The following is a 16,208-nucleotide window of genomic DNA, read 5'->3' as shown; positions in this document are numbered from 1 at the left end:
AAAAATTATATGATGTTCTTTTTTTAATCTTAGTGTCCCTTGTTGCATATATTACTATGATTGCGTTAAAGATTGTTATCATATCTAAGGGTTGTATTATTCTCTTACCGATATTTCAGCACAATAATAAAACAAATGTTTCGGAAATACCATGCCGCATCATTAGCGAGATTATATAGGATATGCTCAGAGTTATGCTTCCATTTTCGGTCAATTAACTTGCGTTCTTCCATTTGATATAAAACATGTTTAGTTGCAATTTTACTATCTCGGACATTCAAAGGTTTTATTATATACATGTATCTCTGAAGTACAGTATGTGGACCTTAATTGTCTTAACATGCAGATATAAACTTTATGTGATGATTAAAACCTGTTTAATAGTAGCACGCCCTAGCTAGGAAATGAATACTTTTGAGCAAATGAATTCTTTAACAATTTCATATTTCAATTTCCAGTCGGACGATTGAAGGGTTATGAAGTTAGCAATTTATTCGGTTATTGCCATCCCTAGTAAACAGCCTTATAGAAAATCTGGAAAAAGTGTGATCCCTCGGAAGCATTAATCTCAACAAAATTACATGAAAATTGCAGACTCAGTTTGATTAAAGTTAAGCTTTACATAATGATCACTTCGTAATTAGTTGAACATGCTTTAGCCTTTATGTATGTTTACACTTTATGTATGTTTACATGTAAATGTAGTTTAGAACATGCAGTCCAGCTGCTTTGTAAAATAGTGTCAATTGAAATGATCTTTCAAACAATTTTCTGTATTATTTTGGTTTTACAGCTCATACCTTTTTTATGAGTAAGGCGAAGTATGGTAAAAAGGTATTGAAGGCTATTGTAAAACACCGAACCTGTGGAACATGTAAATGGTGGAAAAGAAACAAACCAGGTCAACCAGTACGTCTACACCGCTGTGTCCAAAACCATACAGTAAGTGCAAAATCGATGGAGAGTGCAAGCGGGGAACAAGGTATATTGGAATTGTCCAAAGAAGAAACACCTGTAGAGTATATTGAAGGTGATGGAGACAATACACTTATAGCTCGGTTAAAGTCTTATCAAAATATTAATATGAAAAAGAGATTTGATAGGAACCATGTTGTGAAGAATGTTGGTAAACACCTGTCTCAGTTGCAAGCCTCCAAGAAAGTTCGTCTCAGTAAAGTTGTAATTAACCACATCCAGAAGTGTCTCAAATACGCCTTTGCTAAAAACCAAGGAAACAAAGAAGATCTAGAACAAAATCTGAGGACAATCATACACCATCAGTTTGGGGACAATAGCTTCTGTTTCCCAAAGTTTTGTGGCTACAAGAGGGACCAAAGTGTGAAATATCTTCATCGTAGCTTGCCATACAAGGGCCCTATCAAAGATGAAACAGGTCAGCTTCGGGAAGAACTTGACAAAGTTTTCGCACCTGTCATTGGCAATGCAGAACAGTACTCTGACTTGGGTTCTTCACAACAATGTGTATGCTAACAGGGAAGTATCGTTGAGGGCCCCAAAGTCACTTCACTATGGAAACTCTGAGTCCTTGGAATTCCGAGTGCAGGCGACGGCAGCCTTCATCAATGAAGGAAGAACTTATATTTGCAAGGTACTAAACAAGAAGTTTTACACTTGACTTGCATGTGATTAGTTTGATTTTGTTTTATTTAGTGCTGGATCTCATTTTGATATGAAATACTTTTACACAAAATTTACCTTTCAAAAATTCATCAAGATGACTTTATAAATTTAATTTAAAACTATTTTGATGGGTATGCTTGTACCCTTTTGATATCCAGCACAAAATCAGTAGGGTTTAAGCTGCAGTTAGTGATTTGTTTCTTATTTGTTTTAAATACAAGCAAAACAGCTGTAAAATAGCAGTATTTATTCTTTTAGATGGTTTATTTCAATTTATAAAGCCTGCAAAATACTTAGCCTGAAATTTAAATCTGAATCACTTGCTGTAGCTTTAAGGGTTAAAAATGGTATTCCTTTTTCAATTCAGGAAATGAAGTTGTCAGAAATGTTTTGCTAAGATTATTTGTTTCTCACGTTTTTTTTTATTTGTTTGATGTTCACAGTTCACAGTTCATGTTGATTTATGTTTACAGTTCACAGTTCATGTTGATTTATGTTTACAGTTCACAGTTCATGTTGATTTCTTTGTTTGTGTTGCAGTTACACTATTGGATATTTTCATACAGTTTCAAGCATATGGTGCCTTCTGCAAGTAAGTACTGTTCATAGTTTATTATTATTTGTTTACATTATACATGTATTGTCTATAAAGTTAGAACACAACAATGTTGCAGAGTTATGTTGCTTTTTTCAAGTGAATATACATGTATGCATAATATGCTACTTACATAATAGTCCTTACATTTTTACATTATTAAAAAGGCGAATGGAAACTTTTATCATACTAATATAATAAGCTTTTGGGCATCATTCAAGTGTTATGAATGATTACATTGAAGAGCAATGGTGACCCATGTTACTACAACAACTTAGTTCACTATGGCAACTAAATCTAGACCAGATTTGTCAAATTGTCTTGATTGGTAAATGTATGTAACTATCAAAGCTTACACAATTTTTTCTATGTTAGGCTAATGAAGGAGGTCTTTCTCCGGGGTTCCACACAGAAAAGTACTCTAAGAAGTGTATGAATGAACGCAAGCGCCGAATGGAACGCTCCAGTCTTCCTTCGTCCAAGCGTCGCAGACTCACATTGAAACAAGAGAGGTGTATATGTAAAGGAGCAACCGAAGTGCTAGAAGGTGCCACATATCAGTCAGGTTAGCCTTTTATCTTGTAATGTTAAAAAAGTAAAAAAAAAAGGGGGTACGTCAACAGCTTAGTGCACTGGGTACTTATATAGTAGAGTTTCAATTCTAAGAAAGTTGTAAGTTCTACACACTGGTCTGGTCATAGTACTGATCAATAGATGGACAGAAAGTATTGTTTTTTAATAAAAAAGGATGTAATGTTTGCTCACTCAACTGTGCTGAATATGGTTAAGAGACCTTTGGTACTCTAACAGTTCAAATGTTTACATTCTCTTATAATTTATGATTGGACACACATTATTCTATTACAATGTTCTTCAGAAATTGGTCTTCAGAATGATGTTGATGTGGAAACGATACCGGACGCTGTACCACGTGGTGATTTTAAGCCCCTGAAAACTTCAAAACTCGATGCCAACATTTGTTGTATTAGACTTGGAGACTACAGATCTTAGTAAGTGTTTTGTATAACTACTTCTTATATTGGCGGTCTAGTATAGATTTATGTTCCATTATTATAAAAAATAATGTGTTGCTTTTCAATAACATCATGGATGTTTTACATATGAAAGTAACTTTAGAATGATGGGATCCATACTGGTCGGGCTCGCTTTTATATCCATTTTCTCATGATGCGGCTCATATCTGATGTGTTTTATATAAATTGCTATTTTGTTTATTTCAGTACGAAGTGGGAAAAATGCCTCATTTGACCCAGATTGCTGCCAGAGAAGTAAATAGTGGTAGTGAGTTTTCAACTTATGTTAAACCGAAGCTACCTATATCAGAAGGAGCACAGCAGACCAATGGTATTAGAATGGCAGATAATAATGTTATGTATGTTTCCGGAACTATAGTAGAAACTGTAAACATTCAATGTGCTGTTGAAAATTTCATAAAATGGCTAAAAAAGTATAACAGAGTAGTGTTGGTGGCACACAACGGGCGGCGGTTTGATTTTTCAGTTCTTGTTGCTGCAGTTTCTAATGTGAATAAGTTGGAAGAATTTTTAGCAAGTGTTGTAGGTTGTTTGGATACATTACCATTGTTTCGTAAGACCTATTCTGACAGAAGTAGTTACAAGCAGGGAGATTATGTACAGGACATTCTCGGTATACAGTATAATGCCCATGACGCTCTTGAAGATGTGCGCGCCTAAGTGAAATTGTTCCAACATTGTTGTGCCTTAGTAAATGATATGATAAAGTTCACTTTTTCCCTAAATGCAGTGTATCACCAATGTCTGTCATCGAAGGAAAAGGCAAAGAATTTACCGTCATTGTCATGTCTTATTGCAAGTAGTGTTTGTAAACTTCCTACAGCTGAAAATATCGCGTCTTCAGGGTTAAACCTGGAGCATCTAAGGAAAATCTTTATACGTGATGGTGAAGATGGACTACACAGTACATTCACGATGAAAAACAGTGAAGGCCAACCACGTGTAACAAACACAAAAAGGACACTTGAGACTGTCATTCCTAAACTGGCTGATTTCTTACAAAAAAACAGTTGAAATTTGTTTTACTGATAATTGAGCCGTGTCATGACAAAACCAACACAATGCGTTTGCGACCAGCATGGATCAAGACCAGCCTGCGCATCCGCGCAGTCTGATCAAGATCCATGATGTTCGCTATCAGTTTCTCTTCTTGTATTAGAGTTAGTAAGCAAACACCATGGGTCCTGATCAGACTGCGCAGCAGCAACAACAACAACAGCAATATCAACTGACAACAGCGTAAAAGCAGGAAAAAGGAATATAATTTTTCAAAGTGTTGTTGAAGTGTTGAAAAGAATTGGAAATTGTATGCTTTGGTTCAAATGTTTTAAAGGCAAAAATATTATAGTTATTTAACTTTTGTTATGATTCATTTAATTTTGCACAATCCTTTAAATAGAAGTCAGATACAGGAAAGGGAGTAAAAAGGCATTTCAAACCTTGATTAGTGAGAAATAAAAACACAAGGTCAATGAATTATATTCTTTTTCGATACAAATGCTTATGTAGTTTTATTATGAGAATATGAAAAATAAAAAAGTAAATTCTATTATAAGTTTCATTCTGCATACTAGTATATGTCGAAACACAACTCTTTTAGCATGCGTATAAATTGATATCACACTTCTTTACATTTACATTTATATATCTAATGCTTTACTGTTGTTGCATACTTAGTATGACCAATGTAACAGCCATGTTGTGACAAAATGTTGATTTTGTTGACAAAAATGGCACTACAAACGAATAACAGTGAGGAAAAAAATACTTTTATCAATTACATATGCAAAATATCACAATTTCTGCCAACTTTCTTTTAGTATTTGTTATTTCTTGATTCAAAGTAAATTTAATGATAGTAAAAACATTCGAAATAAATTTCATCTAAAAAAGGGTTTATCATGTATTCAATTTCAGTATAGTTTCAATTTCGCTGCAAGATGGTGTAACAGTTGTATTGATTTATTTGTCTTTAACCATGATAATTTATCGTATTGTATGTTATTAATTTCTTTCATGCATCCGTTAAAACAATAAGGAGCATTAGAAGCGGTGACGTTCACTGTCTAGTTATTATGCTATGTTTACAATATGGTTGAAATATTGACAGATGGTCGATCATTCACAATAATAATGCATAAATTCATAAGATCATAAAATTATCATCAAAATCTGTTTTTTTTTAAATACTATTTAAAAACAAATTGTCCATTGGCTTATTTATATGTTAAACTGCTGCTGTACCATTTAACATAACACTGCAACAAAGGGGATCAAAATGACAAACGTTTATACGCATTGCTTGCATAAAATTTCATAATTTATGTAACTATGCTTTCTTTTTATTTCCTCCAGTTTTATACATTTTTTGAATAAAGATCCTGAAACACAATTTTTTTTGGCTTTATATCATTAATATGGTGCTCAAATTAAGCTTTATCAATTGTGTACGTTCCAAAAAACATTACTTATAAAGATATTCCCCAATTTAAAATTTCATGTAAATAAAGGGAGGTAATAAAAATCTATTTTCTATAAAGTCTAAGTCAATCTTTCCAATAAAAAATGAAATATATCTTAACGATTACATATGATATGTACATATATTTACAGTACATTTTTTACATATTCTTCGATGTTTGAAAATTGTTTTATAAGCATATTTATATACATATATATAATTTCACTTAAGTGTGGTATACAACCTTTGTTACAATATACAGTATATTTAATGATTATAAATACTGTTTGTATTCCGAATATGAATTCAGTGTAGGAAGATGTCCAGATATTGTTTTTTCATTGGCTTGATAAGAGGATTTGTTTACCTTTTTGTACTACGTATATATGCGGACACAACATATCAGCAAAACATCATCAACACATGTGAACATACAAGTTTCAATTCAAAATGCAAAACATCTAGAAATTCATATCTAATAGCAAATAAACCAGGTATATATACTAACATAGGCAGCAGCAATAAAGCACTTTTTCACATTTTATTTATTTATTTCTAATTTTTAACAGACAAAATTCAAGAAAAGAAATCAGATTACATTCTGTAATTAATCTCAATGTGTAAAGTTGTATGTCTCGTTTTGTCTCGCGTGGACTTGTATTATCATTTCTACAGCATAAATGCACAGTAAAAATCATACAAATGCATCGGAAATCATATGTTGCATCATTAGCGAGATTATATAGGATAGGTTAAGAGCGATGCTTTATTGCGCCGGCAATTAACTTGTTCATATTCTTAATAAGTAGTCTAGTTAAGTAGCAATCTCCTGTCCTGTGCATTTAAGGATTGCAGAACTGGAAGTGCACCTAATTTGCCCTTGCACAAACGTTTTATATACATTTTGTAATTTATACATTGTTAAATTAATTTAACCTTCTTTCGTTACAGTATGTTAGGTTTGCAATATAAGATCTAAAGTTAATAACATTTTAATTGTCTACTTTCTTATTATTCTTAACTCCCAACATGTCTATGAAAGATAACAATTGATTGATATCAAACCAATCAATAATATCTGCTGCCTTCAGTTCAAGCTTTGTTAAATTATATATCAGACGAAGTGTCAGTTTGAAGAAATTTACTCTGATTGTGTATTAATTCAGCAGATTATGTTGATGATATTTAGTATTATACATGGCAATAAATCAGGAAATAATTTTATATGGCTGTTGTAGGTAAATTTGAGACTCCTAGTTTGGTTGGTTTCTACATTACAAAAACACCGTAGAGAGTATATGGCTGCATTTCATTGCATCTGGTGTAGAAATATTTCAGGTTCCCCTCCGTGCATTATTTCAGACACTTAGCGAGCACCTGAGAAAAACCAACGCCGTTCCTAAGCTAGGTGAGATGCTTGACCCAAGAAAACATTATCTATACATATTGCAGATATTAAATTGTTCTAAAACAAAAATGTTAAATATTGATATCATATAAATAACAAATATTAATATCATATAAATAACAACACATTCTTTTTTGTATATGTCATTTATAAGATCAAAAGATACAGTTCTTGTCTTTTTCAAAATATGAAATGCGCCCACTGTGGACCAATCCGATTTAGACAATGTAGGCAATCTAAAAGATATCAAAATGTATTTGTAATTTGTCAGTCATTTAAAGTCATTTGAAGACATAACGTTTTACTAGTCGTTAGAGAACTGCAAAATCCAGAATTGCGCCGAAGATCACTTTCTATCTCATTAGTGAGATTATGATGAAGGATGGGTTGAGAGCAATGCTTCAAATAGCAGTCAATTAACTTATGTCAAGACCAGTGTTATGGTGACAATTTGTCGCATCCTGCTTTTAGCTCTCTAAGGTGTTTTATCTATTTATAGAAAACATTTTTGCACTTAATTTGATATATTCTCCTAAAAAACACATGTTTATGGTACAATAAATTTCCGTTAACAAGGATAACCAAAAATCATTTATATAGCTTATTGAAAACTCTTTACGAAGGTATCTAGCTACACAAACTAATTACTTTGTGATCTTGTGGATATATATATAATAATCAAACAGAAATATGAAATGGCAAGAAACAAGGCTCAACGTATATTTTTATATTTGACATCTTTTATTCAGTTTGTTTATCAAAAATCAAGAACATATTTTTCATTCATAGTTATTAACAAATGACTACACTTGCGCATGTTGCCACAAATTCAAAAGTACAACCCTCATAACAACTTACCATAAGGTACATGATATCACCTTTCAATAAAAAGTCAGATTAACTGGGTAAATGGGATAACCGGATATAATATGCAGCTGCTTCCCCTCGTAAAAGCATTGTTACAAAATACATGCCTACTATAAATATTATAATATTATACATGTATATCAATAACCTAAAAATATGAAGTAAATTATGAAACATTGCTTATATGTAGGCGTCTGTGAAGCGGCTTTTGAGCACTAATTGTTTATTGCACATGACATTTCGATAGTATTTATTATTATAATAAGTAAATATATAAAATATCCTAATCTAATTTGTGACAAAAGAAAATAAAAGGTAATAATTATCTACAACCCAAATCGTTGTCTCCGAAAATGCGGTACTTTGCAAATGCGGTACTTTATGTGTTCGATGGTATTTTTTCTTAGGGCCTGTAGCAGTATTTACTGGTGGCATAGATTTTAGATGGTTATCAAATTGTTGGTAAATACCGTTATACAAATTACAATAATAATTATACTTATCATTATTATAATTGTAATGGAAAGTTTTATACCATTTGGTTGTCGAAAAAGTAGTTCGACTGCCACATACATTCAGTAGCTGTTGTTCCTGCAAAATGTTAAGCATGTCACATTTGTCATGGTGTAGGCACTTTGTGATTCGTAGACTTATTGAATAAACATTATTACTGAGGTCATATCCGTAAGCACGTCGAAAAAAACATTAATATTGGGCATTCTCAACATTTCCCTCCTTGACTCAGCAAAATAAATTCATTCAGCATATGACTTAAAACGACAAAGACACCGTGAAAATCCATATCAAAATCAGGAATAGGAAAAGGCCATAATAACCACATGCACTGAAAAGGGATTTCATTGAGAATTAGAGTATTTTAATTTTTCTAGAAAATTTTAATATAATTATTTCAAAAAGCAGGTGACATGTTAAAATATTCGGTTTTTATTGTTGTGTATTTATTCTGAGGAAGAAAACAACAACAAAAGAAAACAACAACAACAAAACAACAAATACGCAAATGATCTCCATAGATACTAGAAATGCGTAACATAAACCGTTGTGACAAGTGTAATAACTCGTCTGAGAACGTTCGCCAGAAATGTGAATAGAAAAGTCAATTATTATTTTGAAAAGTATATTAATAACGCCTTTTGCAAGTAACACTTCATAATTTTGCATATATGAAGATTCAATTATTCATTTCTTTCAAAGCACCTAAAGATTAAAAACAAAACCATCGTTATCAGTGCGTGTCCCCGACGAAGACTAAGTAGTTTTATAGATTTAATGCGTTCTATTCGTCCGTCTGTCCAGTGTCCGTCAGTTCAGAACCTAAAACATTAATTGTTTGGTTACATCTCATTTGAGATAAAGTTTTGTTCTGAAGAATCATAACCCTCTGTTGCTAAAACTATAAGTTAAAAATAACCTTTGCAAGTTCAAATACGTTTTTGTAACGGGCATAACTTCATAAGTACAGCAGGTGGTATTTACATAGCAATTAATAGATTGATATATCTCATACTGGCAAAGTGCAGTGTAATAGTAATCAAAAAACTCAATATATAGTTTTGGAGTTATTGTTTGCTTTATCGTTTCATACTAAATTGAAGTGCATGGTATAACTTAAAGAAATCAATTTAAATTTCACATCTGTATTTATGTTTTTATTATTGAGAATGATCGTGTTTTTATTACATTCAAGTCGAATCCTAAGAATTAAATCTAAGATTAACAAATAACTTTAAAATGAATAACTGAATGACATTAATAATGTAAAAATAATACCATTGTTAATATGATTTAAAAGGATAATTCTGCTCTTTTGCTTTACACTGCTCTTTTTGTCGGATTTGTTTCATAAAATATTGTGCTCCGAGGTACATAATTATTAGAAGCTCTAATTAAGTAATTAAACTCATTCATTATTCGCTGGGGATTTAAATCCAAAGAATTTGATTTTCTTTTCATACGTTACGCAGTAGAAATTATAATGCCAAATTTTGTTTTTGTCTCCCTTTCCATCGTTATGTTTATATATCTTATCAAATCAGTATTATTTATGGACAAAACATTCATCCAGTTTTATTTCTTATGATATCTTTAACGATCTATTAATGCCTTTTTGTTACAAATGAAATAATGAACTTAAATACAGGAAAGTAAAACTTACTTTTTCTAGCTACTAAAGCCTTCTTGCAACGAACTTATGTTAGCGGCTTAATTCGTGCGACATTGAAGATATCACACAGAGAACTTATTGTAAAAGATACCAATAACAAGATATCCAAGCAATTAAGTTATGTGATCCGTGCCAGGTCATTACCTTTAAAAGCCACGTGTATGGTTTGTAAACGACTATTTCATGTCCGAGCATTCAACATGCTGTCAGGTTAATATGACATTCTGTATATTAAGAACAAATTACATGCACTGTAATCAATAGGATAAAAAAAACTTATTTCTGGAACAGCAGGATTACTTTCAGAAAAAAGATATTAGATAAGTGAACTGCAAGGTATTTAAGGTTAGTAACATCTACAATGTTACAACGGGAACATATTAACTGCATATTACTATCTTGATTAGATGAGTCAGTCAGGTATTGAAGAGAAACACTATGTAACTGTAAATAGAAAAACTAAATGATCAATTTAATCACATTATTGTTACCTTGACATTGACTTCATAAGCTACAAATATGCTGTGTCACCCGATAATTGAATATATGAGGTTTATATTGTTATTAGAAAGTGTTTGAGAGACACAAATATTCAAAGATAAATGGAGATACTTAAGCTTTATAACTTTTCATAATATGACTACAGTTTGACAAATGACAAGACAACATAGTGATAAATTGATACCTTAATAAAAATCAAAACAAAGTCATAATTGGTATTTATTATAAACAAGATAAAATGGTTCTCCTAGAATTTCTTGATACGAGTTTATAAACTTTCGAAGCCTTTTTTTGTTGTGCGATTTGAACGCCGCCTTTCCTTGTTGATCTTGTTTATCATATTTTAATATCAATTATTTAATATACAAAGACGAAATTAAAAGGAAATTTTACAGTTGTAAGACGACGCAGTTGCATTATTCATTCCAGCTTAATTTTAATATTTAATCATTGTGATAAAGACAAAGTAATTTACAGTCGATTTTAATTTTTAAATTGGAATAATTTCGGTCTTAGTATGATTAAATGCCTACATTAACATTACAAATTTATTTATAATCACAAGGCGATCAATTTCTTTTGTAATGCAAGAAAGGAAGCGGGGGTCGTCCGCGGACGACATACTGTTCTTATAATCCCAACATTTCTAATGATTATTAATCTTTTGTTTTTGTTCCTTATATCTTATATAATATTGATGTTAAATTGTGTCAAAAACCAAAGCACCTTCATTCCTGATGGAAAGCGATCATTGAAAAAGTTCAACCACCTACCCTCAAGACCTTTCGTCTAATAGTGTTTGTTGTCTGATTTGCTTTTCGACGTAATTATTTCTAAGTGTGTACTGTAATTAAGTCGGGAATATTTTTGTTCCAATCAAATGAAGTACTTTAATGACAAACTTTTCATGTTCTGTTGTAAAATAAAATAAATGTTAGAGAAATTATTCGTAACTAGACATTGCTGTTGAAATGTCGGCTAAGAATTGTGAGGACCTTTTTTGTTTGACAGATAAAGCATTATATTACGTCGAAGCTCATGTATTTCAATAGTATGCAGTCACATACGGAAAGATTGTAAAATTTGGTTCATTATTCAGAAAGTCCATGTAGGTGAAACGACCCCAAAATAAGGCAAAAACCTGGCGTTAAACTCCGACAAGCAAACAACAATTACTCAATTCCAAAACGAAATTTCTTGATTATTTGTGTCATAAGGGATGGCAGTTTTTAAGTTGTAATAAGTAAGTCATGGTCAATAAATGTTGGCGATACAGTAATTCAAACATGGTTATAAATACTTATATGCAATATCCAATTAAATGATATAACATTTGCACATTTGAACTGAAATATTTTTGATAATAAGAGAAGTTTTGTCGCTTCATTACAATAAGAAATGATAGGCTCTATAAAATGTCTGGAAAACCTTCCATAAATCTGGACCAGTTCTCATCATTTTCACTAATGATGTTGCAAACAATTACAGTGTTGTTATACGTTATTGTCTTCAAATGGACTAAAACCATTGTTAAATAAAGACATTTTCCAAAACAAAATTATAATTTGTCATTTTTTATCAAATTATCATTTGTTGTCTAGGTCAAAAAATGAAAACAAAGCAACATAAACAACCTGATATCAAGATAGAAAAAGACAAACATTTAGCCCTAGGCTAGTAATTACAATGCCGCAATGATAGACCAAATTACTGTTATACAATGACAGCCATATCAAAATTCGGCATTGTAATTACTAGGGCTGTAACACTGTAATTGTTTGCAACATCATTAGTGAAAATGATGAGAACTAGTCCAGATTTATTGAAGGTTTTCCAGACATTTTATAGAGCCTATCATTTCTAATTGTAATGAAGCGACAAAACTTGTCTTATTATCAAAAATATTTCAGTTCAAATGTGCAAATGTTATATCATTTAATTGGATATTGCATATAAGTATTTATAACCATGTTTGAATTACTGTATCGCCAACATTTATTGATCATGACTTACTTATTACAACTTAAAAACTGCCATCCCTTATGACACAAATAATCAAGAAATTTCGTTTTAGAATTGAGTAATTGTTGTTTGCTTGTCGGAGTTTAACGCCAGGTTCATTCGTAGACAAATAATCACGAAAAATAAAATTTAAGAGATAATATACTTATTACAGGTGTCAATTATTCATCGAGAAATGATATCAAGTATGGTATAATATGCTTATTCAATGTTCGAATTATTGGAGACAATAAAACATCTAAGCTCCAGCAGATGTGATGGTTTTGACCACTGGTTTTTCTTTAAGTTTGTAACACCCTAGGTTAGCTAAAATAATCTTTCATACTTCGGCGCCATATGACTGTGTTGGTGCGCAAAAAGGCATTTATTTTTCAAATTTAAGAAAATATCATCAACCATTTTTTTTATCATAAATATTCAAGTTCCACATTCCCGCTTTGCATTTTTGCACAAATTTCAATAACCATAGCTTATTTAGAGGAATATATATATTTGTTCATGAAAAGAGTTTGTTTGTAGAAATTGTTTTAGATTCTGTGTTCATTTTGGATCTGTACAATTAAAAGTGAGTTTTATAACCGCCATATGAACACATCTGCGGCTGTTTAAATATTTTTTTACCAGTTCATGTTAAATGTTGAATTCTGCTTAAGCCGGTGCTAGGGGGCGTGGACGTTAGTTTGCACTTGACAGTACTGTCCATGAACAGGCTCAATCAATCCGAGCCTGCAAAATTTTCAATTTTGCCGCGTTGGTTTTTTTTAGGGATTCTTTTTTCACTCTATTTTAGTAACAAGTGATCATTGCTTTGAACATTCTTTTTTCATATTAAATGAATGAATGTATGTGAAATATACTCCCCTTTTCACAGGCGAAATAATAAGTTATCCTTTCCAACAACTAAAACCAGTGTCCATGCGTAAGAACAATTAAAAACTTTAAAAAAAAATCGTCAGATAATATTATATAAACATTTTGTAAAAAATATATAACACTTTTACCATCTCGAATTTTTTCTATATTAGTTTAAGTTTGATACATATGGAAGTTGGCTTGACTAGAGTTTCTTATTTGCATTAGAATATCATTTAATATGTACATACCTTTTTATTTTATACACAACAATTTTTTTTCGTTGCATATGTTGGCTTATCCCTTGAGACATCATTATGTTATTATTGTTATCATCACTATGAAACAGGGACTAAAAGTAATTTCAAAATATGTGTAGATGTTTGCTATGACTTGCTTCATGACAAATATGTTAGCTTCTGGCATTTAAATTCACAAAAAATAACTATGAACGTCTATGCAACTTAAGTTTTTTCCGGTAAAAAATCATTACTTACAATGAGACGAATTGACATTACATTTATTAAATGCACAATGCATCTTAAGATCACATAATCTTTGAAATAAAAGAAGAAATTTAAAAAAAAAAGAAACAAAAAAAAACACAAGAATAAAGATCTACAAGGCAAAGGCAACGTTATTTGATCGACAGAAACAATGTAATCTCTAACATTGTTTCCGTCGATCAAATAATACTGTTTGCTAAGCTTGTATGATTAAGAAGCATACAGTCACGATTTAAAACCATAAGTTGAAAACTTTTATGTTTTAGATTGATATGTTTTAAAAACCATTCCAGAAGTCATTTTAATCAAAGTCAATTCAATGCAAAATGTAACGTATGCTATTGGGAAGTGTCAACGTTATACTTTTAACATAAATAAAGAGATACCAAAAAATATAAAGGGTAATAGTGTTAACTACTATGACTATTTTTACGGCAGTACATGTACAAGCAGCTTGACAAATAAAGACTTATCCATAAACTGAATAAAAATGATTGTTATAAAATGCTAATAGCGATACAGAGAGGTCCATCTTTAAATGAAATAACGTGTTTTATATTCTATAATGAATTGCTCAAATGCATGTTGAAAATATTTTACACATCATAAATTGTTTATCGTTTATACTTATATACAAACACATCATTCTCTTGTACAAATGCACAAAAAGTAAATACGATATCGGTTAAAGCATTGTATTTTATCATTCGGGTAACGCATATAGTTTTAACAGAATATTTTGGCCATAAAATCACATTACAAACCGTTTCCAAAAGACCATAAATATTTGAAAACAATTTTGTTTCGATACGAAAATTGTACTTATCATAAAAAATCTAAATATACTTTGGCCTCTTTTGTTATAAAGATATCATGAAAATGTTTCATCCCAAATAAGCATTTCTGTTGCTAGGTTTATTTCGTCCTGTTCTTAATTTGTTGAAATCAGTAACAGACTATCCTGGTGATTTCAGACTTCAGATTACACAGCTGTCAAAGTGCATTTATTTACAGTACAAGGAGAAAATGAAGCAATACTGTAGATAAATGGACATAAACAGGACTGAAAAAACGCATTCTAAAATGTTCTAGTTAAATCACTTATCCGGATGACTAAAGCATATTGTTGAATACTCAAATAAAATGATTTACCTATAACAATACCAGAAGAGAAAGTATATCAAATCAGAAAAGAACTGTTACAACAAAAACAACAACAACAACAACAACAACTACTAAAAAACATGAATAAAATAATTGTTTACACAATTTTGCAAAAATATTGCCGGAAAAGCTACAGCGTTTAATGTATACGTGCATAAACATTTCAGGTTTAAACTTAATAACTTAATTCTATTTTGTTAAGTTTCGTCCATTGTTTTCTCGTTTAGGGCATAAGCTTTCTATTACTTAGGGACCATAAGCCGCTTTTCATGGAATGGCACTACTGTGTCATATTGAAGGTTCCTTGATAACCGCCGTATGAACACATCTGCGGATGTTTCTAAATTCAATGCAAAATTTTACCATTTCATATGTTTATATGTTGAATACTGCTTAAGCCGGTGCTAGGGGCATGGACGGAAGTTTGCACTTGACAGTGCCGTCCATGAACAAACGGTTAGAATAAAAATGTGATTCCATTAAGTTATATGTTGAAATAAAACCTTAATACTGTGAAGTGTGTATTGTCCGAAAAAAATCGACTTACATTACACAATAACTTCATTTAAATCACACTGAAAAAAAGAGACAGGGACATAGCACGGCAGAGCAGAAACTTTATAAGAGCTGTTTGGTTTATCTAAATTAAACACACGCTTTAAACCTTTTCAACGAATAACATCAGTCTATGTTAACTTAGTAAGTTATTATAATGTTAAATGCATTAAAAGTTTTTGTTATCAAAGCAAACCGTTTGAAATAGTGTGGTCTGGTTAAAAGGATAATTTACGTGCAATAAATACAAACATTGGTCACTTTTGTTGCATTTGACGACATTCTTTGTTTCCATGTCTATACAGACAGATGTGGTGAGGAAATTGACACTGGTAAATTCCACACAGTCTTTAAGCTATCCTACTCAATTTTGCTAATGATGCGACGTGGGGTTTT

The 16,208-nt window shown here is 31.3% G+C and overlaps 2 protein-coding genes across 2 annotated transcripts; both read left to right on the top strand.

Annotated features, from left to right (window-relative positions):
* Nucleotides 1-1,529: 1,529 nt before the first annotated feature.
* Nucleotides 1,530-3,247, top strand: LOC132728584 (uncharacterized). Its single transcript, XM_060714245.1, has 4 exons — nucleotides 1,530-1,609; nucleotides 2,182-2,233; nucleotides 2,612-2,801; nucleotides 3,114-3,247. The coding sequence occupies exons 1-4, from the start codon at nucleotides 1,530-1,532 to the stop codon at nucleotides 3,245-3,247; spliced, it is 456 nt and encodes a 151-aa protein (XP_060570228.1).
* Nucleotides 3,248-3,492: 245 nt separating this feature from the next.
* LOC132728583 (uncharacterized) lies at nucleotides 3,493-3,951 on the top strand. The gene has a single exon (XM_060714244.1). The coding sequence runs from the start codon at nucleotides 3,493-3,495 to the stop codon at nucleotides 3,949-3,951; it is 459 nt and encodes a 152-aa protein (XP_060570227.1).
* The last annotated feature ends 12,257 nt before the right edge of the window (nucleotides 3,952-16,208 follow it).

This window comes from Ruditapes philippinarum, unplaced genomic scaffold, assembly GCF_026571515.1.
Source record: "Ruditapes philippinarum isolate M1 unplaced genomic scaffold, ASM2657151v2 ctg7032_1_1_1_1, whole genome shotgun sequence".
In the NCBI taxonomy this organism is placed as follows: domain Eukaryota; kingdom Metazoa; phylum Mollusca; class Bivalvia; order Venerida; family Veneridae; genus Ruditapes; species Ruditapes philippinarum.
This window is presented reverse-complemented; position numbering and strand designations above follow the sequence as displayed.

Excerpts from the sequence above, each read along its gene's own strand:
- LOC132728584 (XM_060714245.1), top strand. The coding sequence starts at position 1,530 with ATGGAAACTCTGAGTCCTTGGAATTCCGAGTGCAGGCGACGGCAGCCT. Across the intron at positions 1,610-2,181 it reads GAAGAACTTATATTTGCAAG|TTACACTATTGGATATTTTC; the intron begins GTACTAAACAAG and ends TTTGTGTTGCAG. Across the intron at positions 2,234-2,611 it reads GCATATGGTGCCTTCTGCAA|GCTAATGAAGGAGGTCTTTC; the intron begins GTAAGTACTGTT and ends TTTCTATGTTAG.
- LOC132728583 (XM_060714244.1), top strand. The coding sequence starts at position 3,493 with ATGCCTCATTTGACCCAGATTGCTGCCAGAGAAGTAAATAGTGGTAGT.